The sequence below is a fragment of the Chelonia mydas genome, chromosome 18 (assembly GCF_015237465.2).
Source record: "Chelonia mydas isolate rCheMyd1 chromosome 18, rCheMyd1.pri.v2, whole genome shotgun sequence".
NCBI lineage: Eukaryota > Metazoa > Chordata > Testudines > Cheloniidae > Chelonia > Chelonia mydas.
In genome coordinates, this window is record NC_051258.2 from 14,279,470 (window position 1) to 14,306,680 (window position 27,211).

The 27,211-nt window shown below is 49.7% G+C and overlaps 1 protein-coding gene across 1 annotated transcript in view; it reads left to right on the forward strand.

Annotated features, from left to right (window-relative positions):
* Nucleotides 1-27,211, forward strand: part of PLEKHN1 (pleckstrin homology domain containing N1) — a 42,472-nt gene that overhangs the window by 13,097 nt on the left and 2,164 nt on the right. The window contains exons 3-15 of the mRNA XM_037881273.2: nucleotides 739-885; nucleotides 1,623-1,703; nucleotides 3,215-3,302; nucleotides 8,210-8,334; nucleotides 11,245-11,394; nucleotides 12,194-12,274; nucleotides 18,687-18,756; nucleotides 20,506-20,660; nucleotides 21,938-22,132; nucleotides 22,737-23,000; nucleotides 23,942-24,094; nucleotides 24,902-25,114; nucleotides 26,547-26,595. Coding sequence (XP_037737201.1) covers nucleotides 739-885; nucleotides 1,623-1,703; nucleotides 3,215-3,302; nucleotides 8,210-8,334; nucleotides 11,245-11,394; nucleotides 12,194-12,274; nucleotides 18,687-18,756; nucleotides 20,506-20,660; nucleotides 21,938-22,132; nucleotides 22,737-23,000; nucleotides 23,942-24,094; nucleotides 24,902-25,114; nucleotides 26,547-26,595 — 1,771 coding nt within the window. The remainder of the gene's footprint in view (nucleotides 1-738; nucleotides 886-1,622; nucleotides 1,704-3,214; nucleotides 3,303-8,209; nucleotides 8,335-11,244; nucleotides 11,395-12,193; nucleotides 12,275-18,686; nucleotides 18,757-20,505; nucleotides 20,661-21,937; nucleotides 22,133-22,736; nucleotides 23,001-23,941; nucleotides 24,095-24,901; nucleotides 25,115-26,546; nucleotides 26,596-27,211) is intronic.

Here is a 27,211-nt window from a genome sequence, read left to right on the forward strand (position 1 = left end):
TTTCCAGAGACACTTTTTTTTAATCGACTTCTCCCCATGTCTGCATCCTGCAGGGCTCTTTTTGTGCCTTTCTGGTGTGGATCCGACAGGGAGCAGACACACAATGGGAGGGAATTTAGCTCCAAGGTGTGCTGGGAGAGATTAAAGCAGTGGAAGCTGCAGAGAACACGGATGGGTGTGGTAGTATAGGGCTGATCCCAATAAATGTGAAACCCTGTGTCCGGATAGCTATTAGCAGCTATAAACAGCAGGGATTTAAAAACACAGGAGGAGGGGGGATGTAATCGATCAGCAGGGAGAGGTGGGTAGGAGGAAGCCGAGGCAGAGCTAAACCAAAGAAACTGCACAAATGTTTATAAGCTGAGACCACTCAGCAGTGTACAGCTTGGGTCACTCCTTGTCCAAGTGAACTGGGTTAGGGCCACATTAAACCAATCAGCTTGGTAAGTGGAGCGTGACTGTGAAGTTGAGAGGCCTAAAATATAGCACTTGTTTCTACCAACCAGATGATCTGAGTTTGTTTTAAAATATCCCCCTGGATAGTGAGGGAACCAGGTCTTGCAGTAGTAATAAAATCCTAGCTCCCAGGCTGGCATGGAGACCTAACAACAAACAACCTATCCAGGGCACTCACCCAGGACCCCTTTCTAAAGAAAGGCAGCTCTGCTTACATCTCTTGCAGATGTTGATGGGCCCCACCAGCACTCAGCTCTGTGATTATTTTTTTCCTTGGTACAGAATATCACGAACCAGGAAAATCAAAAGGAAAACTTGGACCAGCGGTTTCCCAGCCTGTTCAAGAAAGGGCGGAGGAAGACGGTCGTAAGAAATCTGGGGAAAATTATCTATTACTCCAAGGTCAAATTTAAATTCCAGCACTGCCAGGTAAGCCCTCGTGCATCTGGATGCATACAGTGTAACTGCACGGGTCTATTTCCCCTGGTAACGGAGAGGAGATGGAGCTGATCGATCTCAGTAGAGAAAAAGATTGTTTGAAAAGTAACCTAATTCTCCTCCCAGGGATGGATCAAACATGGCCTGGAATAATAATAAACATGGTGCTTTCAGCTCACTTCACATCAGCTATGATGCTGCCCCACTGAAATCAGGGCAAGTTTTGCCATTGATTTCAGTGGGAGCAGGATTGGCCTATATTTCTGCAGGTTGGTTGTGGGGCTTGGCATGGCGGAATGCCGGGGGTCCCTTCCACAACACAAACCTCATTCATTTTTGAGGGAGGGGTTGGCATCTTGGGAGCGCTTTGAAGTATTTAGGGACTTGGGGCTGCTGACCCAGGTGGTCCTGCCTTAACCTACCACTGCTGGGTTCAGGAATAGAGGGGAGCTCCAGGTTAGGAGGATATCAGGAAGGGCTTCTCCTTCGCAGCATCCCACGGGCTAGAGGATGTTTTGTTCCTGTACCATGCACAGGTAAATTAGGGCTCAGTTGTCTGAGAATTTGGCCGTGGTTAGCAGCTGTGCCTGGAAACAGACTGGGTCTTTCCTTTGGTTACTGACATAAATGGTTGTTTGGCCCATTATCCAGTAAACCCCCCAGAGCAGAGTGAAGCCTGGGGAGTGTATCTCCCCTGAGGTAAACCTCACCGTGTCCTTTTCCCGCAGGAGGTGAACGACTGCTACTTGGAACTGTTCCAGTCCTACCTGTACTTTCAGTCTGTTGGCTCGAACGGATTGACCTATCAGGTAACGTGTCTCTCCACTGCCATGAAATGAAGGGACAGGTGTCAGTCAAGAGGCAGCTGTCTATTAGCACACTGGACTGGGAGTCAGGAGGTCTGGGTTCTGTTCCTGGGCCTGCCACATGACCTCCGCCAAGTCATGTCCCTCAGTTTCCGATCCCATCCTTTGTCTGTCTGGTCCATGCAGGCTGAAAGCTCTTCAGCCCAGGGCCTGTCTCTTGCTATGTGTTTGTACAGCACCTAGCACAACTGGGGCCTGAAGATGCTACTGTAATGCAAATAAATAAAAATAATACTTAAGCACCCGGATAAATGGCCAGACTTGCAGAAATGCTGAACACCCAGAAAGTCCCATTGGCCTTAACGAGAGCTGTAGTGTGCTCAGCACTTTTGAAAATCAAACGACTTATTTGGGTGTCTGGATATTTGGGAGCCTAACTATAGCGCCTTAAAAAAAAAATCAAAAAAATCTTGGCCTTAAAGCACAAGGTACAAGAGAGAAGCAGGGGGAGGGGAAGGTAAGGGGAGGATACTTCGGTCAGCCTTGCAAAATCGTGATGAAAACTTACCCCAGGCACCAAATCTATTTACCCATCTTTTACCGTGATGCTGCTGATAAGGAAAAAACAAAGGAGATTTTGTATGTCCTTCCAAAACAAAGCACTCCCCTCCCTCAGCGAGTGAAATTGTGCAAGGCTGTTTTGCAGATGTTTGCAGAATCTAGCCCCTTCTGAAATGATTTATTGCCTTCTAAGTCACTTGAGGTAAATTCATTATGACAAGGCGACCTCTTGAGTCACCCAGCAAACCGGCCTTCACGTGTGAAGACACATTGTCAAGATATCAACCGTATTTAAAAATCCTTTGTCCCTGTTACTAACAGTCCCTTAGACTAATACGGAGGGAATTATGAAAGAATTACTCACCGGTGTTGGCACCTAGATATTATGGTGGTCAGTGCCCCTTACAGCTCGCATTTAGAGAGGTATTTAAGTACATGCCGAACTATGAGCACTTGGGCTGAATTCACACTTGTCATCATTATGCTGTTTGTTTACATTTTGCAAACAGCTCAGTTTGGACATTGAAAGTAGCCTGGTCAATTTTCCTTTCTGTCTATTGTCAGTTTCACTTTCTGATTCTTTTGCACTAGCCCAGCCCTGTTTTGTTTGGGTTTCCATGGCTGCAGAGGAACATTTTAAAACCACAAGATCCGGTTCTCACTGATGTTAAAGACGAAGGATGAAATCTTGACCCCACTGAAATCAATGGGAGTTGACTGAGGTCTGATGCTCATTTACACTTAAGTCCCTTTGCAGTGGAACGAGGCCTTGTATTAGAGTAAAGAGAATCAGGCCCAAAATATTTCCATTTGGAGGAGGTTTTGCAAGCTAACAGTCTGAGCCCAAACTGCCTGAGGGTGCCTGTTTGCAGACGTCGGATCCTTTTGGAAGGAGGGCTTTGGCCCCAAAAGGCAAGCTGCCGAGGTAATAATGGTGTGTTCTGCTTATGCAGGGACTGCTGCCGCTGAAAGAGCTGAGCGTGTGTGAAACCGAAAAGGCAAAGAGCGCAGAGCAGGAGGAACATGCCTTCCGCATTACAGGTTAGTGCTGCTTTGTTTGCTCTGGCCTGAGGAGAGAATGAAGCATGAGTTGGTCGTGATGTGGCCATGCTTTGTGGGAAGCCCTATCCCAAGGCGAAAGGGTGCTTCAGAGAATAGGTTTTGAACTGCACAGAGTGTTAACCTTATTATGACCCTTATTTGACAGCCCATCTCCCCCATATCTCTCTGCTCTCAAACCTCCCTTCTAGGACAATGTTCAGAACTGCAAGGAAAGAGTTGAATGGTCTGGTGGTTAAGGCTGACTGGGCCTCAAAGATTCGGATTCCGTTCCCAGCCCTGTGTGACTCCGGGCCAGTCACTCAGTTTCTTCGTGCCTTGGGGTGCCCAGTTTCATTCTGGCACAGGGATAAGCGTGCCCCCTTTGTCTGTGTGGTTTGTTTCAACTATAACTCTTAAAGGCAGGGACTGTCTCCTACTATGTGTATGTACAGCACCTTGCACAGCAGGGCCAAGCGGGGACCCTTTCATATAGACCACTAATAACAATAGCAATGAGAGATGCTCTTTATCCTCAGTTGGTAGCATCAGAACTGCCCTATCAGGACTTGATAGACATCAATCAACTTCCCTTCTGCCAAAGTCCTCCTCCCTTTTTTGAATTTTATTCTGAGTCATCTCGCATTATAAAAGGCTTCCTGGGATAACAACCTGCCTGCCCAGCAGCTGAAGGCTCACTTGGGCTTAGTCATTGTTGAATTACGGCAAACCAGAGCCACCGAGAGTGGTAGGCAGAGGTAAGTAACAATCCATAAAGATACGGTGCTAGCAAAGCTGATTTGTGCACGGTACCTGGGATCTACGTGCTCGGGTGAGCCAGGCTAGGAAATGAGTCATAGAACCACAGTAAAAAAGAATTCTTTTTTACCTGAATCAGAGGGACATCTGATTAGGCCATGGCTGCTAAAAATTACACTGCAGGGAAAAGGTCCGCCACCTTTAGCAGCTCAAGAAACAGCTTCTGAGGTTTGCGAAACCTCCCACGCCCCCAAGGCTGCTATATCCCGAATGGCAAACCAGGATATCCTGGGAACTCTTTGGCGGGTCACAGCCTCGTGGCTCAGCATTTCCTGTGCAGTGTGTTCTCTACCCCCACCCACTGCCAGTGCCCCAATGCTCAGGTACCAATTCATCGGCATGTGCAGCAAAACTGCTTCTATGTCTCTGCTCCAATTTGGGCCAGTGTGAGTCTGTCTCCACAGCGAGCGGCAACTAATGGGAGTGAGTCTCAAAGCCCAGGTCAACCGACTCAGTCTCTATGGGGACAGAAATAGCGGGATAGATGTTGTGGCCTGGGCTGGAGCTCAGGCTCTAAGGATGGGGCAGGGGCTTTCAAGCCAGAGCCGCAATGTCTACTTTTAGTGCTGTCGTGCCAGCCCTGGGAGACTGAGTCTGTTGACCCAGGTTCTGCGACTCACCTCTGTGGGCTGCCACGTACCTTGTGAGATGTTCAAACCACATTTAGATGCGCAGTCCTCCAGAGATTCAGATCAAAGATGTTGCATTAAACCTGGACATAATTTACAGTTAGTTTGCTTAGTGCAATATATTATTGGGTAAAATGCATTAAAATTCCTATTTGGTTAGGCAGCTGGTGTGACCACTGCTTATCCTGCTGCCTGGGTGTGTCTTTGATCTAGCACACAACGGTCGAAAAAGATCCCATGGCTTGTATCCATCTGTTGTCTCTCTTCTTCTACTTGGACTGGAAGCTCTGTGGCGTAGGGACCTTCTCTTTGTTCTGAGTGTCCAGCGCCTTGCACGAAGGGGGCTCGAATCCATTACTGGGACCCTTAAGCACTACCATAATATGAATACATATAGATGGCGGTGGGGTCAGGAAGAAATAGTGATACTTAGTGCTTTGAAAATGGAAAGAGCTGTACAAACATGCACTCAGGAATCCTCACCTCCCTCTGTGAGGCCATTAAGTATTATTCCCCTTCTAGAGAGGGAGAAACGGAGGCACAGAGAGGGTAAGTGACATGCCCAAGGTTACACAGGCAGTCAGTGGCAAAGCTGGGGAGAGAACCTCTGGTTCTTAACTCTTAGTCCAGTGCTTTAGACACAAGATCATCCCCTGCTGAAATCCAGTGACTTTGGCAGGGTCCTATGAATTCCTGTGCCTCTCCTGTGCAATTCTGCAGCTGCTGGCAACTGTATAATTATCGGTATCATCATCGGACGCTGCCAGCCAGCAGTGGAGACGCCATGTAAGGACGGAGCTCTCTGATGTACACAGAAGTCCTCTAGTGCCTCTGATCTCTGACAGGCTTCTAAGAACGAGAGGGCTGGCAGCCAGCGTTGGGTTTCTAACCGACAGGATGTCTCTGCTCGACACCTTCACCCCTGCACCTGCTCCTCTCTCTTTCCCCCCAATAATTTTCACTCTTGGTTTTTTAGTGCAGCAAGAGTTGGTCTGGTAATAAACCTGTCAGACCTGGGAAAGCACCATCTGCCACAATGACTTGCATCAGTGTCCTCCAGCCTATGGGCCCCACTACGTTAGTGCCAGGGCAGAGCCGGAGGAGGTGGAGTGGAAGAGAGGAACCCGGGGCTGGGAAAGGTTCATAAATCTGGATGCACCCTGACTCCAGAGCAAACATACTCTTGGGGCACTGGGGAATGCAGAAGGTGACTCCTTGAGCTACCAGCGCCCCTTCCCTGGTCTAGTGTCACATCCACCCGAGCAGCTGGTCACAGGAGCTCAGAATATGTCCCAGGGCTTCAGGCTGAGACATGAATTTCTCTTCTCTTTTTCTCTCCCTTTGAGGCTCGGCTTAGATGTGGCAGCACAAACAGCCACTGGACGGGTTTTCCTGGCTAGCCTTTGAGAAAGTTGTAAAAACAAACCCAGCAGGAGGTCAAGGGTCATGCCCTATTGGATGGCGCAGGGGACCGGGCATTCAGCTAGCTACTTGTGTTGCCCCTCTGACCATAGAGTCTGAACACATCAGGCATTAATGTATTTATCCCCATAACATGCCTGGGAGGAAGGGCAGTGCTATAGCCCCACTTTACAGATCGGGAAACTGAGGCACAGAGGCTGAGTGACTTGCCACAGGGTCAAACAGGGATTCTATGGCAGGGAATCCAACCTAGATCCCAGCAATCTCATTTCAGCGCCAGACACTCTAGGTTCTATTCCTGTCCCAGACACATTATGCGACATGATTAATATTATAGTAAGGCCCAGAGATCCTAGTCAGATTGAGGCCCATTGTACTAGTTGCTATGTAAACTCGTATAATCAAGAGGGAGTTCCTGCCCTAAAGAACTTGCAGTCTAAAGGAGCACGTCACGGAACCGCTCTGTGCCTTATCCTCACCTGTACAATGGACATAGTGGCAGTTTTTCTGCCTTACAGGGGTGTTGAGAAGCTTAATTAATTAACGCTTGTAAAACAGGTTGGGATTCTGAGATGAAAGGTTCCACAGAAGGGCAAAGTATCGCCCTGATGAGGATGATTTATTATGATGGCATACTGTGAATTTACTCGTTTCAATGCTCCCCAACCGTGCAGACGCTAAAATCAGAATCTTATTTAAAGTGCACCGAATACAGTTTTAATGAGAGGCATCTAGTTAATTATTCATGGTAGTGGACATTACGCAGCCTGCCGGAATCAGTTTATTTACGTCACTAGGGTGTCATCATAGTGGCTGGTAAGAGGTGTGAGAGACTTTTGGTATGCACACTAAGGAAATGACAGCTTGAAACATTAAAATCAGCCGTGGCTAGCATCGTCCCATACGGCAAGGCTCTGTCTGAGAGCCGTTATACATTGTCTGGCACAAATTTTATTCGGTAATGCCATAAGCGAACCGTTTGTTAGAGCCCCTGGAGTCACATGTGAATTTTCAACAAAGAAGCGAAAGTGACAAATACATAACAAATGGGTTAACCATAATATGCTATTTGGTGAATCTGTGAACATTTTGCCTGGGATTGGTGCAATTTTGTACTTGCCTGTAATGGCAATTGAAACATTGCTCACATTTATGGAGGGTTTTTAAAAATTCAGCAGCGAGCAGTGAAAGTTGGCCACAACAGAGGAAATCCCAACTGCTTTTATTAAGGGAACATTGTAAGATAATTTAAAAAAAACAAAAAACTATAAAAATGTTTATTCTTTTACCTATAATATTTACAGAGGAAAGAATGTTAAAAAGTGGACTGACTTTGCCCTACTGTTTGTTTTTAATTATTGTGCACCTCCTATGCTCAAATAAATTTGTTAGTCTCTAAGGTGCCACAAGTCACAGAATCATAGACTATCAGGGTTAGAAGGGACCTCAGGAGGTCATCTAGTCCCACCCCCTGCTCAAAGCAGGACCAATCCCCAACTAAATCATCCCTTTCTTTTTGCGGATACAGACTAACCCGGCTGCTCCTCTGAAACCTGTCGTACAGCATAGAATCAGATTGTGAAAATAGTCTGTTTCAGCTCCCTTTTGTTTCTCGCCCTTTGGCTAGTCAATTTCTCAGGCATTGCTAGGGTTGCAGAGGAATTTTAAAACCACTTTTTTTGGACTGGATTTTTGTACGAAACAAAAACATTTCCAGCGATCTCCGGTTTCATAGAAGCTGTGTTTTTATACTACCTACATTTGGGACCTAATTCTACCTGACAGTGCCCCTTTAAGAACTACATTAGCAAGGTGGACAACTCTCTTCTTACAAAATTCTCCCAGCAACATGAGACCTTAGGCTCAGCCAATGACAAGTGCTACATCATCAGAACAACCTCTCTCATTGGCTGAGCGCAGTACAGTATTGCCTAGCAACCAGGGAGAGCTGATTAACCCTTTGGTGCTACATGCAGTGCCTTGGTAGCACTTAGCATTTTGCTGTATATGCTCAGATCATCTTCTGCCTTGGGTCCCTAGGTCCCCTGCTGAACCCCCTCATCGTGTACTGCCCCAGCGAGTCGGAGCTCAAGCGATGGCTTTATCACCTGGAGAAACAGATCCATCTGAATGGGGGGAACCTGGACGGGTCCTTCCTCTCTCAGGTTAGTGACCTGGGCCGTGGTCGGGAACAGGGTGATCTCAGGCTTTCAATCAGTTGGTCTCAACCTTCTGCGTACCTTGGCCCTGCTATCAGAGCCCATCTTCCTCTGCGTCCCAGAATCCTTTGTGCCACCATGACACAATGCTTTACTCCTGATATCTGGGGACCCGGGTTAAGCAGCTGAGCACTTTAGCGGGGAGTCGGGAGCATCTTAAATTCCCCTCCTCACATGCAGCCACTAGTGACCAATTCCGTCGGCTAGTGTAAACTATTAATTGCAAATGCCAAAGGCTGATGACATGCAGGACACCTGGGCATCAGCTGTGGTTCTGATCTCTTTCTCCATGGGCCAGCAGGAGCTGGAAGCATGGGGGAAGGAGGAGGGAAAGCAAGATGCCTTGCCTCGCTCAGTAGTAACCCCTTCTGGTATTATGGAGTAGTGCCGAGCCAGGTTTGGAAGAGAATACTGGCTTGGAATGGTGATGACAGATATTAACTTTTCCCTGCTACAGCACCTTCCATTTGCGGACCTCCAAGCACCTTACACGCATTTATTTAAGCCCCTCAACACCCTGATGAGGCAGCTGATTCTTATCCTCACCGTTTCACAGAGGGGCAAACTGAGGCACCAAGAGGGTTAGGTAACTCTCCCAAGGTCACACAGTCAGGCAGTGGCAGAGCCAGGGATGGAACCCAGGAGTCGTCCTAACTCCCAGTCCCTTGGTCTAATTTATCACTTGTAGTGATCAGGTAAAGAGGGCCAAAGTAGAAAGAAGGGAAATCATCAAAGATTGCGGAAGGAGGGGAAATGGTACCGCTGTCCGATTCCTTTCCAGTTGCAAGGGAAAGCCTTGCTCCATCAGGTTTAGCAGTCTGCGCTGGGTGGCCCTGGGCTGCACTCACAGCTAGACGTCATATGTATCTGAGATAAAATGCATAATACCGACTGGCTGTTCCCACACCTACCTGTCCAATCAGAGGCCCCTTCAAAGGCCTTCACCTAGAAACTCTTTCTGGGCAAAATCTCTCCTGCCCTGCCAAACCACCAGCGCAGCCACCCTCGTCAGTTTGCTCCCAGCATGAATCATCGGGCCTGGTACACAGAAGTGCAAGGCTGTCTGACAGGCCAACCCCTCATAATTTCTAGTCTGCCTCTAGCAGCTGAGCGCTCGCTGATGCATGATTTCCACGCCCATCAAACATCTCTCTGCTGACGGAGGCCACCAGGAGCAGACAGGAAATCGGCTGTCAAGCTGATGAGAGAACCTGCCTGATGAGTCCGTGGGCTGTGCTGTCAGTCAGGGGTTGCTGCAGTCTGGGATTTTATTAGGCAGGGACCTGTTGCTATTGTAAAAATAGGCTTTGGAAAGGCGTGTGGATTTTCATCTGTCAGCACCGCTGATAATCAAGCCTTTTACGTGCAAATGGTCATTAATCCTGAGATCTGTAGTACACCCCCAGTTTACACAAGGAAGGGGGGGAGGACCAGAGAGATGACACAGTGGCAAAGGCAGGTATAGATTCCCAGTCTCCTGCGCTAATCATTAGATGACACTGTCTCATAATTAGCATTAATCAATGTAGAGTGGGCACAGTGGCTGTAGCTAATGTCCCTCCTTCTACCCCAGGACTATTATAGCCTGCATCCCTTACTGCCTGCATCAATGGCCTTTTGTTGGACTATTGTTCTTTATTATTCTTTAGCTAGTGCCATAGATAATCATGGATCTTTACAACAGGTGAAATGTCCCAAACAAGTAACGGTAGATCTTTCAATAACAGGTCAGAGCATAGATCTGGTTTCCTTTATTCTCATTTGTTAATCAGCTTGCATTATAAGTTTAAGTCCATGGGCAATATACAGTCCCCACCTTCTCTTCTGCCTCCTCCCCTTTATGTTGTCATTGCCAAAACATCCCCAGATAGACACACAAACAACTTGCGTGAGGACAATGTTGTCACTTGAGAACTCTTTTTACTGCAGAAAAAAAACGGGACATTCATGTTTGCTTTTTTTTTTTTGGTGGCCTATCCTCAGAGCGAAACTGAAGTTTCTGTGATAAGGGACCCAAGAATCCATTATTGGGAATTGAAGGAAGCTTGGGGGACTTCTGGGGTGTGTGTGTGTGTGTGTTTGTTTTAATTTTGGAACTTCCTTTTTGCACATGTCTCTGAGTTCTTGAGCTTTTGCATGTGTGGGGCCTTTTAAAAGGATATAATGGTGGGTGTGTTTAATGGAAGAAAACAGGAATGAGCTGTAATGATGGAGAAACTTCGGGAAGTTCAGAGGTTTGGCTTCAGCTTGAATGAACACCCCAAACCGTGGTTGCTTCTGCATATTTCCCAAATCTGCAAAACCTTTCGAAGGAAGAGGGTGGTTCGGAAACAGGACGAAAGTCAAGAGCTGTGTTTTCTTCCTGACTCTGCTACTGACCCCATGTGGGATTCTAGGCCAATCACTTCCTCTCTCTCAGCATGCATCCAGCGCTTTTCATACATAGAACAGCCTTGGAGAACTAACCCCATTTTACAGACAAGGAAACTGAGGCAAATTATTATTAATTCTGGGATGGAACTATTGTTTTCACTCCAGGTTTTTACTCTTTCCTGCTTCCAGCCAAGCTTGAAATATATCCTGAGACCAGCTTGTCTCCTCGTTAAACTCTGCCACTCTCAGCGATAGTCCTGCAATGCAAATATGCTAAATGATGGAGAAGAAAACAGTTAATGGAATTTTCCAGACCTTAAAACGTGGTTTAGTTTAGCTTCCAGTTGAATTTGCGGGGGGGAGGGGACAGCAGGCAGGGGAGGGGCTCTAGGACTTGAGAAGGTTCTCGCATGATTAGGCTTGGTTTTTCCATTCCTTCCACCTGGTTCTCATGCGCCTGCTCATTGTTCCCCATTTCCGTAGAGCGACTGGAAGCAGAACTCCATAGGGAAAGAGGAACTGAGGTGGTCTGTGCAGAACATGCCTGTCCAGGAATGGAGAGGGACCCAACGGGAGTCCCTAGGTGATGTCCTCTGCGTCTCCAAAGTGAAGCTGCAGCATTTGCCTTTCCAGGTAAGGCCCTGAATTAATGAAGTGACTTGCTATTGCCAGAAAAAAGTTAATGATCCAGTAACATGAAAAAAATCTGTCTGTACAATGAGAATTCAATAGGGGGTACCATTTTCTTCAGCCCTCCTCCTCTTCACACCAGCAGGCTCCTCCCACTCAGACCCCTTCCCATATTCGTCCTAATTACTAAAGCAAATCTTCCGTCCTGCCCCCCCCCGGCCTTAGCACTGCAGGCAAGGAAGTGCCTGTGTGTCCCCTGGGCTGGCTGTGCCTCTGTGGATCAACACAAGAGCCACTGGGCATAGCTAGAGAGCTGCACCAGACCAGTCGAGGTGCCAGGTGTGTTGTGATGTGCAAATTCATGACGTGTGTGTGTGTGTTGAAAGAGAGGGAAAGCAATAGCTTGATTCATATACTAAAAGAAATGTCAACCCCCGCACCAAATTCCCTGGAAGGAAAAATCATAGGCCCCTGATCCTGCAAACACTTCAATGTGTGCTTAACTTTGCACACATGAGCAGCAATTGCACGCAGTGGGATGACCCGGGCGTAAAGTTAAGCATGTGTGTAAGTGTTGGCAGGGTCAAGTTAGAATTTTGGAGCCAACTGGAATCTTGTCTGGAAGCTGCATTTCTGGCTGTTGTGGAAGAATAAGGGCACCTATAATTCACGGACCTAGACCCTGCCCGTGGAAAGAATTCAAAGTCTCTCACTGATGTCCATCCACTTTGGATCGGGCCCGCCGTTAGTTGTTTCCCATTGCCTCTTCTGATGCTAACTCTCCTCCCCTGGGCTGTCTCAGGAGCAGCACGACAGGCTTTTGATCCTGTACCCGTCCACGCTGGTGATCGTCTCCGAAGAGCGCAATGGCCTCTACTTTAAGGTACGTGCATTTTCAAGACCTTTCTCTTCCCCAAACTCCCTTCACTTTATTTCGTTCAGGCCCCCTCTGCTCTTCTTTTCTTTCTCTCCCTTTGCCGCAACCCTGTTCTGTGTCCAGTAAGCCAACACTGTGGCACAGGGATGTCGTAAGGTATCCTCCCATGAGAACCACCTTGCAAAAGTCCAGGGGGAAGGGAGTCCACTGCCTGGGTATTTCAGTGTCTGGGAGGAGGCAGCTTCTGTGTTTAGTTGTGGCTCAGAACTGGCTGGGTGGCAACCCTGCAATCCTCTCCAGCTTGAGACATACCCTGCAATGCTCCCCAGCAATCTCCGCTCACCTTGGGCTGGCTTGCAATCGCTCAGGCACAGATGGCCCGCGTGATGGGGAGGGGCACAGGGCGTTGGCTGGCTGGAGCTGAGGTTGCTAGGTGTATTGGGTTTGCTTGTTGTCTTCACCGAATACATTTTACCATAAGCTGAAGAGTGCCGCACAGGGTACTGGGTGAAGAGTGAGGATCTGGAGCAACATCTGGACCAGCCCATAAAGGCATGAAAATCTTAGCAGCAATGGGAAATATCCATGGCATTTCCCTACTGTAGTCAACACTGGGCTGATCTCTACTGGGGGGAGCAATGCCAGGAGCTCCTGTGCAGATGGGTGGCTGCAATTCATAAGAACATAAGAATGGCCACACTGGGTCAGACCAGTGGTTCATCTAGCCCAGTATCCTGTCTTCCAACAGTGGTCAGTGCCAGGTGCCCCAGAAGGAATGAACAGAACAAGTAATCATCAAGTGATCCATCCCCTGTCGCCCATTGCCAGCTTCTGACAAACAGAGGCTAGGGACCATCCCTGCCCATCCTGGCTAATAGCCATTGATGGACCTATCCTCCATGAATTTATCTAGTTCTTTTTTGAACCCTGTTATAGGCTTGGCCTTCACCACATCCTCTGGCAAGGAGTTCCACAGGTTGATAGTGCGTTGTGTGAAAAAATTCCAAGCACCATGCCATTGAGCTTGGCTTTGTAGAGGAGAGAGAGGTCAGAGGAGTGGAGAGGCCAAGTGGGGAAATTCTGATGGGCCCAATAATTCCAGTGTTGACCCTGCACAGACTGAGCACCCCATGATATCCTAGCGTGACCCAAGCTGCCAGGCCCATTGCAATGTTTCAGTGGGTTTGCAATGAGGTGGGAGGAGTTTGCTCGTCTCCTACAGAAGATGTTGGAGGGAAGAGAGTCAACAGAAGCAGAAGGGACAGAGGGCTGGGAGGGGGTCTGTATTTCTATCCTCTCACAAAGACAAAGGTCCCGGGAAATGCCCATCACTGACATACCATACACAGTGGCTCCCTCTTGGCCCTGGGAGACGGGGTGGGGACATACTTTGGAAGCCAGGAAAGGAATGAGCAGCAGCCTTAGCATCAGCTGTGACTGTAGCCAGACACTCGATGCCCCAGGGGCTGGAGAAGAGGGCTGGGACTGGGGTGAGGGGAGAAGGAATCCAGTGATAACTTTCCCCCTCCCCTCCAGAGAACACCCTACATTTGGCGAAAGCAACTGAGCAATTTTGGCTGCTCAGCTTGAAACCCCTTAAAGTGGCCTGGCTTTCAGAGAGCCTGGAGCTGAGTCTGGGGCCTCTTTAAGAGATCTCAAGCTGGGCTTCTGAAATTACTAGTCACTTTGGAAATCCTAGGCCAGTGGTACCAGACCCCCCGACCCCCTTGGCATCTCCTTCCCAGATCCCCTTGGCATCTCCTTCCCGCCGGGGTAGCCAGGCTTTGCTCCAAGGCAGTTCCTCTGGGTCGGAGTTGATGGCTGTGATTCATCAGGCTCGTGAGATTGCAGCAGGGACCTGCTTTCCCACAGACATGTCAAGGCACAGGATCCTCCTGCCAAGGCGTCTGCCCTGAGCGTGGATGCTAAGATCCAGGGCGATGGGGAGGGGAAGAAAGCACCAGATCCTTTTCCTCTTGGGCTCCATGCAAACGGCAGGAGTTGCCGTTGGCGGCGGCTGAGGTGGGGGTGGAGGGGGGCAGTTGGGGAAAGTCAGGTCCCCCTGGATGGAGCAGGTAGGTTCTGACTCACCTGTGATGGGAAAAGGCCCCCAGGCTCGGCCTGGGACTGCAAAGCAGGAGCTGCCTGTGCGTGTGAGGAAGCCAGCTCTGTGCCAGAGGAGGGAGAGAGGAGCCCAAAGCAGCTGAGGTGGAGGCCGTGGGAAGCTGCCTGTGTGTTTTCCCCACCTGGGGATTGCTAACCTCGTTCACAGAGCGAAGCTGAGCACGGGGTGTGTGTGAAGAGATCTCCGCCCCTTCCCCCGGCTTCGCAAAGAGCAATGCTAGATGCCCAGTGAGGGGTCGGCGGCTGAGGGGGTTCCGACCTAAGCAGCTCTCCCCAGGCCATGACAGTGATGCCCCCTCAGTCCTTGTGCCACAGGAACCGGGCTCTGACGACTCCTCCCCTAGCCTGGGGGCTGCCCCTGAGAGGAAGGAGTCCGAGGGGGATTGGGCGCTCAGCAGCTTGCCGCGCTGGGCCTGCACTGCCCAGGACTGCTCTTCTTCCCTTCGGAGTCGGGAGTGAATAGCAAGGCTGCTGACCGAAGCTGGAGCTGCCCCCACGAGCCAGGGGAGCATGTGGCTGGGAGAGGGAAGGGGATAAAGTACTGGATAATCATGCGCCTTTTCTCCCAGGAGACACTGCCCCTCGCTTCCAGGCAGATAGGCCCATCCCTTGCTCTCGCTGAGCGACCTCCCTCCCTTCTTGCTATGCAGGCCCCTCTGCTGGCCACGGGCCTGAGGCAGCACCTACCAAGCAGCTGGCACTGCCTTCTGGACGTGTCCCAGGTTCGGTGCCGTGAGGGGGTCTGTCGGACGCAGCATTGATGGGCCCTGGCCGAAGCTGCAACCAGCTCTCCTCAGCTGCAGGGCAGATTACTCCCATGCACTGGGGCTTTGGAGACTGCCGAGATGGGAATCCCAGAGGCTCCCCACCCCCATCCTGAAAGCAGCCTTTCTGTACAAGGCTTGCCCACAAGAAGGAATGCCGGGCGTTGCTGAGGGCTGGCATTATTTCCCCACACTTGCTATGCTGGGAGGGTGGCAAAAGGGAGCCGTTCCCTGCCTATGCGGGCTGAGAATGTTCTGCAGAGCAGCAGCTTTCCCAGCCGCACGCTCGCAGTGCAGTTAGTAATCAGGGTGTGGTTACTCCAGTCAGACCGAGATGTGCTGGAACAATAAAGGTACCGGCACTCTGAGCCCATTCCCAGCACCTTCCAGCCCAGCGCCTGGCAACACTTCACACCCACGCATTCGTGAAAGCCTCACAGGCAGGGAAGTAATAATTTCTTATCCTGCTGGGGAAACTGAGGCACAGAGCAGTGACTGGATTTTCCCTAGCAAGGTCACACACAGACCAGGTGTCAGTGCCAGGATGAGGATCCAGCGTGGGGTAGGATCAGACCCCAGGAGTCCTGACTCTCAGGCCTCCCCTGTTGGTCTAATCACTAGCTCACTGTCCTTTAATGTGGCAAAGAAATGCCCCAGGAGATAGTGTACGGCTAGCTGCTATTACAGAGGCCCCAGGACCGTGGAAAGAAGCACCCATGACTACAGTGAAACTATTCTAGCGCCATTCTTCAGCAGACCCGTTTTCACGTCAGTGGCGCTGTACAACACGGCAAACATCCGGCGCGTTCCCAAAGCCAACCTTCCCCACGAGGGCCAGGTTCGCAAAGGAGAATGAAATGTGCCAGCCTGCACATTTTCACAAGTGATTTCCACGCAGTGCGCGATGAACAAACAGCTCTCGATTTCACTGGGGGACAGAGCAAGAACCTGCAGGAACATATCTGATTTTTGCTTATTGCATAGTCATATCTATTCAAAATCCCTCTTCACGGCAGCCAGAGGGGCAAATCCAAAGGGGTGTGGAATCCAAATGGGATGGGGTGTATGTTCTGACTCTACAGATTCATTGGGGATGGTGGTTTCTGCCTGCCTCTGATATGCATGATAATTATATATGCTCAGAGCCTGGATCTGTATTGTCCTATGCCTTGCGCAGTGACTTACTCCAGCATAGAGGGCGTTGTAAAATGCTACTGTTCTGGTTTGGGAGCATTTCACACCTGCTCTGCGCTGTACAAGGCAGCTGAGAATCAGGCCAAGGAGCCAATTAATTGGACTGTATGGAAAAAATTGTGCACTAGTGAAATAGGCGGGAAGATCTGGCCCTGAAAGAACAAGTGAGGTCTGGAAAATTTTGAACTGCACTGAGCCATTTGGGTACACTGGGTTAAAGGTAACTCCTCGGACCTCAGTAGATGAATTTGGCCTTTCTGTTTGGAATCAGTTCTGCCCATCTCCTGTTCATAGGTGTCCCTTCCCCAGCCTAAGCGCTAGGGATGTCTGCATGAAACTGGACCTTTGTTTTTTAAGCACTCGTTAGTTCCTGGGTCATCTTCCCCACTCCGAGGTCACTAGCCTCTCCCAGAGACAACACGACTGGCTGCCATGCAAATTGCTCTTCGCTCACAAACAAGACTGTGGTGACATCAGGCTGCAAGTAAACAGGGCTCTTAAGAAACAAAGATCCGGGTGTCCTGCCATTTCCCCTACTTAAAAAAAAAGAGAGAAATACCAAAAAATAAATAAATCTCTTATGTGAATTGTTTCCAACGAGCTGTGGCTTTACAATCCTGGGGTCAGCTGCTCTTATACGGACCGATCCTGCATCTGTTGTGCACCCAAAATTCAGTGGAAGTTTTTGGGTACTAAAGGAAAATGGGGTTTAGACCCTAACTGATACCCTGACTGTAGTAACTCTTGGGAGAAGTTCTCCTGAAAGGCCATGCCACTGATGTAAAGACACTATCAAACCCATGGCATATGGTAACTCCTGCTGAGTTCTAATCCCTGCTCTGACTGTCCCTAGGCAAGTCACTTAACATCTCTTCCTCAGTTCTCTCGTCGATTAAATAGAGAAAATAGCACTTCCCAGGCTGACCTGTTGAGAGGATTTATGTTTGCAAAGCTGGACAGTCCTAGGTATTTTATTTCACCACATGCCACTACCACTGTATATGATTTATTTAGAGAGACATCTCTTCAATGACACTTAATGGCACGTCAAGGTATATTAATCCTTAAACTCATAACTAGTGATAATGTCCTCATCAGTCTTATTATTCTGTCCACCAAACCAAACAAAGTGTTGTCCAGGGCAATGTTTGCAATCCATGTGGGGAAACCAACCAGAAAATTACTAGAATTTGAAAATAGTGGCACAGGAGAAAGCAAATGTTTTCCATAGGTCAGAGCTCGGCGACTCCTTATAAATAATTTCCATGGCTTGGGCATTCGAGCGACAGTCACAGTTTTTTTAAAGGCATTTTTTTTCTGTGCATTATGTGAAAATTCATAGGAGAGACTGGGCTTGTGGCTAAGGCACTGGGGTCAGACTCACCTTCTGGGTGCAATTCCTGACTCTGCCTTGTCTGCGTGACCTTGGGCAAGTCACTTAGGGCCAGATTTTTAAAGGTATTTAGGCACCTAAATACTTTCTGAAAATTCTACTCTAAGGGGCAGAGTTTTGAAAACACCAAAGTGATTTAGGTGCCTAAATCCCATTGACTCTCAGTGAGACGAAGGGCTTGTCAACTCAAACAAACTGTGGCAAGCTGGGTGTGAATCTACCCTGCACTAGCCTGCCACCCTCTAACTGTGCACATGCACCCTGTGGACGCGTGTGAACAGTTAGTTAATGCGCTTTGAGCTAGTCCTGCTTCAAGGAGGACTAGGGGTTTGTCTACACTGAAGCGGTGCTGATATAGTGGTTCAGTGTAGACGCTATCTACACCGAAAGGAGGGTTTCTCTTCTCAGCATAAGTAATCCACCTCCCCGAGAGGTGGTAGGTAGGTTGACGGAAAAATTATTCTGTTGACTTAGCGCTGTCTACACGGGGACTTAAGTCCCCTTAACTCCGCCGCTCAGGGATGTGGGGTTTTCACACCTCTTCTGTCGACCTAAGAGGTGTCTGTGCTACACTGCCACTGAGGCACATAGCCTAATAGTTTGTGTAGGCAAGCCCTGAGTCACATTTGAAAATGAGACTCGATCGCTTAGGTGCTTTTGAAAATTTTGCCCTTAGTCTCTCTCTTCCTCAGTTCCCCATCTGTAAAATGGGGATATTACTGCTTCCTTTCTTCCACCTTTGGCTGTCTGCTCTATTTAGACTATAATCTCTGCATTGTCTCTCCTGATGTGCGTGTACCACACCTCGTACAAGGGGAGCCTGCTCCTAGTTACAGGTTCAGATGCTACAATGCAGACAAGGACAGCCTGAAGTTTAAAAAGAGGGGAAATGTTGAATGCTCTCATGCTGTGGAATTCTAAGCCTGTTCCTTTCTACAAACAGGGAGAACTGCCACTGAATGCAATACGAGTTCATTTTGAAGAAAACCAAAAAAGCTCCTTTCTAATAGAAGGTACGTGACTGATGGATACTGCGTTAAGAACAGTCAGACTGAGTTATGGGAATCTGATTCAGTCATTTAAAATTTAGGTTCCAAAATAAGATCTTCCTTCTCAGCTTTATTTTTATGTAGAAGGGTGGTGGTAGAGTTCCAAAACTTAATCTGGGCAGAAGTGTTTGCTTCAATGGAAACATATTAACATTGTGCCAGTGAAAAGTCTGTGTTCAGAAACCATTTTTTACGACTGCGTGAGAGCCAGACATTGAAAATGAATTGACCCCGTACAAACAGGAAATGAAATTTACTAGTCTAATTTCACTATCTGAGCTGTGTGAAATACAAAAATAATCCAACAGCAGGCACCCCGTGATGACAGGGAGACCTACTCGACTTTTATTTTTGAATTTTGACAGGAAATTTCAGTGAAATCTCAACTTTCTAATGTTGATGATAAAACAGAATTCAGAACAATTTCCACAGTTATTTTTTCCTGTTTATTTTTCTTCTACTACACCCAGTGATTTTAAAGCATCATTATTTGACTAAACATTGGGAGGAACAATTGTTATGATTGTTTCTTTATCTTGACTGTGTCCCCTTTTAATTTATGCCTAAACTTAAGTACAGTAAAAACTGTTTTATTCGGCACTTCACCAACTGGAAAGCTCTATAAACTGGCATTTCTGATCTTCATTGAAATGCTGGTTTATAGTCCGGTTGGTGAGGGGCTGGCAGGGTGTTGGGGCATGGGAGGGGGTGTGGAGTGCGGGCTCTGGGTGGGAGTTTGGGTGCGGGAGGGGGTGTGGGGTGCCAAATCTGGGGGCCACTCACCTCAGGCGGCTCCCCGCAAGTGATGACCTGTCCCGGCCTCTGGCTGCTCCTAGGCGGAGGTGCAACAGATGGCTCTGCGCGCTGCCCATCATTGGCTGGCTGTGCAGCTCTCATTGGCTGGGAACCGTGACCAATGGAAGCTGTGGGCGGCAGTGCCAGCACGCGGAGCCACCTGCCGTGCCTCCGCCTAGGAGCAGCTGGAGCCCAGGACAGGTCACCGCTTGCGGGGAGTCACCGCTTGCGGGGAGCCACCAGAGGTGAGCACCTTCCGGATCCGGCACCCCGCACCCTCTCCCAAGCCTCAACCCGCTGCCCTGAGCCCCCTTCCACAACCAAAGTCCCTCCCAGAACCCGCGCTCCATACCCCAGCCCCACATCCCCTCCTGCACCCTAACTCCCTCCCTCTTAGTTAACTGGCATTTTTTACTTATCGGTACCCTCCCTCCCCCAACATGCCAGATAAAACAACTTTTACTGCACTGTAGTTATTGAAATGACATATACATAACTCTCACTTTTTTTAAAAAAAGAGAAGATTTACAGAATTCTGTGTCTGGTGAACTAAAGAGAAAGGTGGGGGAGGTCATATCTTTTATTGGACCAACTTCTGTTGGTGAGAGAGACCAGCTTTCATGAACTAAGTTTAGGAACATATTGAATTCTCTTTAATAATTCAAAACCTGTAGCCCAGCAGCTGGCCCGTTGCTGAAATGCCGGTGCTGATTTTTCCAGGGTAGATGCACAACAGGGGAAAATCACCCAGTACCAAGGTCCATGCAGCACTTACGTCCTACTTACACCTTGTTTTGGTGCCTGGACCTCGTGCGGACCCCCCGCTTACAGGGGAAGTTAGTCCTCAGTGGATTTCAGAGGGGAGAAAGATAGACTCTCAATCTGCCTCATTAACCATGTGATTTATTTTACTTCCAGGCCGACTAATAAACTCAATCCAGGTCATTTGCCCCAGCTACGAAGATTACCAGGAGTGGCTGTACTGCCTTAAAACAGCCCAGTTTCGAAATGCTGACTCTTCCCTTTCAGGATCAGAAAGCTTCTCGGGATCAAAGCCACCACACCTTGGGCAGGTAATGTATATTTATTGCAGGACGGCCTGGCAATCAGTGCGTGTCCTCAACGACTCCCGGCTGTCGTATCTCCAGTCACATGAGACTGCCCTGACACACAAGACTGCTTTGAGTCCCACCTTGAAAGACACTAACGAAAGTCTTTGATCATTTTAGATTATATTTAGAGCCCTATAAAAAGCAGATTCCCGGCCATAGATTATGAATCTGTTGTGCAATTTTAATGATGCATTGGTACAATGACAATAATGGTGGCTTACAAAGGTGGCAGCCAGTGCTTAACTTGTAATGGAAGAGGTGCTGGGGCTCACGCCATTTTTCTACTTTCATAAATGAAGCAGCAAGCCCCGAGGTGCTAGGGCTATGAACTGTCAAGCCTAGAGATGCCGGGGCTCAGCCTGGGCACAAATTAAGTGCTGGTGACACACCTCTCCACCCTCATCCCCAGCTCATCCTGTTCCATTTGCAGCCGAAATGAGTTCAGGGCTTGGGAATTAGTGGAGGACATTTTCCCCCTGCTGAGCATCTCGTCATTTAAACCTCAGCCTGCTCGTTTCTTAAAGACGGAGAGTTAGTTCATCTGAGCTGCATCTGCACTGATATGCCCGAATCAGCATTAGGGCAGCAGCTGCCAGCAGAAATATATGAAGGGGAGATGGGGCTTAGATGTCAAAGGAGTCTCATTAGAAATTACAGGGATGGAGTAAAGGTCAATGAAGGCCCTTGGATTCACTCTGACTCTCATCACCCCACCCCCTGAGACAGTCCCACCCACAGCCTTTCCTCTCCCCACTCCCCAGAGCAGTCTTTCACCGAATAGCCCAGCATGGCAGTGAGCAAAATTGTTTTCCATCTGACGACTGGCCAGTGTCCAATGTGCAATGAGTTGATGGGTTTCACTCCAGTTCCCGAGGGTGACGTGTCCCCGCTGCACAAACCACCATCGCAGCTGGCCCCCGTATAGCACCCTGGTTCACAGTTCATGGGCACTTAACTCCCCTCCCACACCTGGTGGGCAGCGCCTCCCTCTCAGGCTGCCAGCGGAGTTTGCCATGGCCCTGGTCTGTGCCTAGTGAGGGGACTCTGGGCTGTCAGGCCAGCACCAAATTCACAAAGGCATTAAAAGAGCAGCCAACGCTAACGTGGCATTGCCCATGGATCTGAGGGCGAGCTGACCACTGGGGGTCTCTGTCAGAGCCTGGGGGATCTTGTGAGGAATGGATGAGCCTGAATCTACCAATGAGCAGTATTGGTATTTTTAACCATGCCCAATGTAGTTCCCAGGCAGCGGGAGAGGCTCACTCACCTCCGATGGGCGGACAAACTCCTGGACGTCACGAGGGAAACTTACCTCCTCAACCCACCACTCCCAGCACAGTGGCTCCATCCCTGACCAGCAATCATTTGTTCTGATGCCTGAAGGCAGAGTGACCGAAGACCCGCTGTCCCCCGGCTATGCCCAGCCTGTCCATGTAAGTGAGGTCTCCAGGGAGCCTGGGGCATACATAGGGAACCAGTTTTGACGTTGGGGAGGAATGGGTGTGTTCAACAGAGGCGGGGTTGCGCCGCTGGCCAGGAAAGCTGAATGAAAGTTACTTATTGATGCACTGGCCTGACAAGTAATTTAAATGCAATTAACCAGATGGAATAGGGGCCACTGGCTTAATTTGGTTAAACGAGAGTTTAGATCAGCAAGGGAATTTCCAAAGCAGTTGTGGGGACTGGACCTTGTTTCAGATCAGTATCCTCATTAATATTACACTAGAAGTCTGTATTAAATCCACACCAAAAAGCTATGTTCAAAGAATAGTGAGGATACAATGGGAAGGCACTGAAAGGTCAGAGAATCTCCAAGTTAAGATTACCGCACACCCTTAACTCTGCCTCTTTGCCTGTAGGAACTAAAATTCGTCCTTTAATTGCACAGTCACCTGCTAGTTCACGTTCACTGTAACATGAGCATGTGTGTATTCTGGTAGGTGTGTGCCTAATCACGTCTGTGTGCCTGTGGGTGACGTGTGTCCGGACTCTCACTGTTAGGACAGCTGGTCCACAGCATTTGTTGTCTTGTTTCAGTGCCTGGCAAACCCCAGCTGGCCAAGTACCGGGATCCCCAAACCAGAACTGAAGAGGGGCGGCAGCGCTCGCAAGTCCAAAGGCAAATGTGGACCTGCCCAGCAGCCGCAGCCCAGCAGCCAGGACTCGGAAAGGACTGTGTTTAGCCTCATTCCCGGAAACCCCAACCGGGAGCTGCTATCGCCAGTGTACAATGATCCCTACTCTCCACGGAGCTCCCAGCAGAACCCAGGGGTCCCCCCGCTGCATCTGGACTCGAACAACGTAAGGGCTTCTCATCTCACTGGGATGCAGATGACGTGGCGGAGGCCTTTCTGCTCCAAAGCCAGCACGCTCGTGGTGGGGAGGGGTGGGGACTAGATGGACCCAAGGGATTTGGTCACCTGCCGACAGAGGCATCCATATTTCTCTCCATGCTCCTGCCCTACATTCTGCCTCACTTCCCTTAAAGGGCAACTCACAGGAACTTACTTCCACAATAGCAGGTGTTTTGGGGGCAGGAGTGAGAAACGGGATGGGCTCATCTCTGCTTTGGATGGAGCAAGGGCTCGTTAACCCCGCACTTGCTCCTGGACCCTGAGCCCGAAGGCTGTGTGAGTGCTGCTCTGACTGGAGCTCTGCTGGTGAAGAAGAGGGGTTTACATGGTGAAGGGGGCATTATTGTGGCACAGGACAGGGCATCTCCTCTTCCTGAGCCTTTCCTAGATAAATCTGGTCTCTAGAAGATCAGAGAGGCAGGACCAGCTTTAAGTGTAAGCAAAGCAATTAGCAGCTGCCCTCCGTGCAGGCTCTGTAGCTAACTGGCTGGTTCTAGCTCCAGTTACAGATAGGAAAGCACGGGTGTAACCTTTTCTTGCAGCTTAGGGCTCTGTACATTGTGAAGCTGGTCTTGGGAAGAGGCCAGCGGTATGTTCTGCACTGGCTTAGTGCCTGTGGTCATATCTGTTTCCATCAAGCCGTACCAAGGATAAGAGCCTACTACTGGTTCACAAGCAAAGGAGTTACCCCGTTAGCTCCAGTGGTTGCCGCTGATGCTGAGTTCAGTCCCCACTGACGCACAGTTCTAGAGCCAGGGCTCCATGATTCCATTACTTAGGACTGCGTTGCATTTGGAGTCACAATTTCAGGGGAATCCCACCCCACGGCCCTGAATGAATCAGTGTGTCCGCGAAACCTGGCACTAACTTTTTGACTCTTCCTTTCAGCGGAATCAATGGAGCTTGGGGGAAAGTCAGACTCCGGCAGCTCCCAGCTCTCTGGAGAAACCAGCCCCGCCCCGCTCTCCCGTGTACGCTGACCCCTACACGCCAACCCCCACCTCTGGGGGCAGGGTTGCAGACTCTGACTTCCTGGAAGAGGTACTATATGTATGTGACTGTGGGGCTGCCCAGGGCAAGAGGAGTCACATCCTTCACTTAGTACGCAGAGCTTTGGCAGCATGTGACCCCAACAGAGCCGTGCCAGGCACTGCGAGGTTTTTTCCTGGGCTCCACAGGTCCGGAAGTCTGGTGCCTGTCCTCTTTGGTGACCAGCAAAGCTCTCTGTCTGTTGGCTCTGGACTGAAGCAGTGAGGAGCTGGTTTCCTCTGTCTGGATCAGGGTGCCAAGTGACCCAGAGATGAGCAAAAATGCACCAAGACTGGGGTGGGGGGAGGCGGTGAGCTTTGGTTTCCCCAAACCAGGGTGATTCAGATATAGGGACCGCTATCTCCAAACCCCTGAGTTTCAGCAGTGTTGTGCGGGGGCGTGTAGATGAATCAATGAGCTCATCTCTCATAAGCTGCTGCCATTTCTGCGCCATCTTGCTGATAAATGGCGGCTCCCTTTCACCTCCCCTTTTCAGAGCCCTGAGCTGCCCTTCAGTCTCCCCCCCGGCCTTGTGATGTGGCACAGTGTCCCATCCCCCCATCCTCGTGCCTGGCCAGGATTCCCTCTGGAGTTCCTCGCCATTGCTCGGGCGCATGGCTGAGTGGCATGAGGCTATTCCCCCTCCCTCATCGAGGGGCTGCGTGAGAACTTGGTGGAATTTAAAGTTTAGACCCTGAACCTCTTTTTGTGGCTCTGGTATTTTATTGAGACATCGGGGAAGATGGAGGTGGGGGGCAGTCAGAGAAGGCCCCTATCCAGGGACGGCAGTTACCAAATTGGGATTTGTTCTCGTCTAAGTTCTTAAGATGTCATGGTCAGACTGGCTCAGAGCAGCTGAACGGCTATGCAGAAATCCCAGGGGCCCATCACCCTCCGCCGCAGAAGAAGACCTCCCACCCGTTGCCCAGCAGCCACAGTAGAGAGCCACCGGCAGCGCAGAGATACAGCATCCCTGGTACCTCGTGTCACTTCCCGCTGGCACCTCCCTCCGATGTTTCCTGTTTTACAAACGTGAGTGCCAAGGTGGAGAGCCTCTGATGGTGCCTCTGGGTTGCTCCCACTGCCACCAGACGTGTTTGTGCCCTCAGGGCCCAGATTTTGATGCCAGGCATGTTTGGGCACCCCTTCATTTCTAAAGGGCATTCCTCTGACCATGGAGCAGGGCTGGCGGGAGGTGAAAACATCTTTCAGAGACTGTGTAGCATCGTCCTGTGGTGACCTTGCGTTGCACCAGGAGGAGACAAATGTCTTGATCCTGAGATGGTACCTTGACGTGGCCAGTGGTAACAACAGCATCCCTGGTGGTACATGCCAGAGTAGGTCAAGAAGTAGGCGACTGCCCAGATCCAGACTGGGGCGTTATGTAAAATAAGAGTGGGTTTGCTCCTCCTGCCCCACTGTGGCTTAGAGTCTGCAGGAGTGTTGGGTGTGATTTCAGTCCATGGCATGGGGAAAGGGATGTGCAACTCTGGTTACTTTATTAATAAGGAGTCATATCCCAAGGTCCTTATTTATGTCTGTCTTAGACGTTTATAGCCCCCAGTTATTGTAGTGCCCAAGCGCCTTACAATCTATAATGGATTTCTCCTCACCGCAGTCCTGTGAGGTAGGGAAGTATTATCCTCATTTTACAAAAGGGAAACTGAGGCAAAGAGAGGCTAAATGACTTGGCCACAGTCACGGGGGAAGTCTGTTCCAGAGCAGTGACTTGAATCCAGGTCGAGCTAGGTTAGTACCCTAACCACTGGACCATTCTCCTCTATATTGTAAGCTTTCCTGTAGTTATCATCCCCACAGAGCCTGAGCCCGTTAGCACACATATCCCCACAGGTCCCCACGCAATAGGGTCAGTATCATTATCCCCAGTCTGTAGATGGGGCACAGAGAGAGAGAGATCAGAAGTTCTGAATAGCCACTATTTTTAGTTGAAGTCAATGGGAGCTATGGATACTCAGCAACTCTGAAAACCAGCCCCTAAGGGACTTGACCAAGATCACCCAGGGATTCTGTTGCAGAGCTGGGAGTTGAATGCAGATCGCTGAGTCCCAGCTGGGGGACTTAGCCACGAAGCCAGCCTTCTGCAGCGTCCTTGCTCCCATAGGCTGCAGGGGGCTGAAGATGCAGCTCCTTGTCCAGGGGACATCTACTGCCCTCGAGAAACCCATTTTCCCAGCCCAGGTGTGATGCATGCCCAAGAGCAACCTCTCTGAGTGACTAAGAAAGGATGTGGACGGGGTCCAGCTGGACCTGCCCATTATGCCAGAAAGATGATGGTTACAATGCAGCGGTGTAAAGTATTTGACCCTCAGGGATATAACCGGGGTACATCCTGGAGGATTTGGAGATGGGAAGCTAGAGAGCTGTGATTCCTTAGTAAGAAAGATCCCGGCATTGACATCCCAAGTGCTAAGAGACACCCCTTGTCACTATTTCTTTCCTCTAGATCCCCTCCATGAGGGAAGAATTTCTGGGCTCCTCACTGCAGTCCTCAGGTGAGTCCCCCAGGAGACAGAGAGAACCACTGACTGGTTCCAGTACAGTGCAACACCAGCACTAGATTTCTGCCTCTCGTCTAACAGGGCCCAGCCCAGCTGTATCTTGGCACTTTCTAAATCTGCCAGCAGCTGCTGTGTGTTCTGCCACCCAGGCTGCATGATTGGTGTCTGCCATCTCCGGCTAGTGACAGAAAAGGCCCCTTTGCTGTCCCTGGGCTCCATCTCTTTGGCTTACGCTGGGGTTTGCATTTGACACAGGGCTTTTGCTAGGTCCATTGCTTCCCAGTGGCTTCTCAGTGGCCACGTGACAAAGAAAAACAATCCGCCCTCAGTCGTGGCTGGCCTGCACTCTCTGTAGGAGTCTCAGCAGTGAGACCAAGAACTGTAGGGATAGAGCTCTCCCCAGGAGCTGGGCCATCTCGGGCTGGGGCAGGGCAGTATGGGCCAAGCATGCTTTGCTGATCCTTCTCTTGGATCTGCTCTCTGAGAGCTTCAGCTACCAGTTCTCTCACTGCAGCCCCTTACCCTGTTGCATATTTTTGGAAGAGACTTATAATAGCGTAGAAATCCTGGAGCAATCAATGTAAACTGCTTTGCTGGTCTCTCTTTCTCC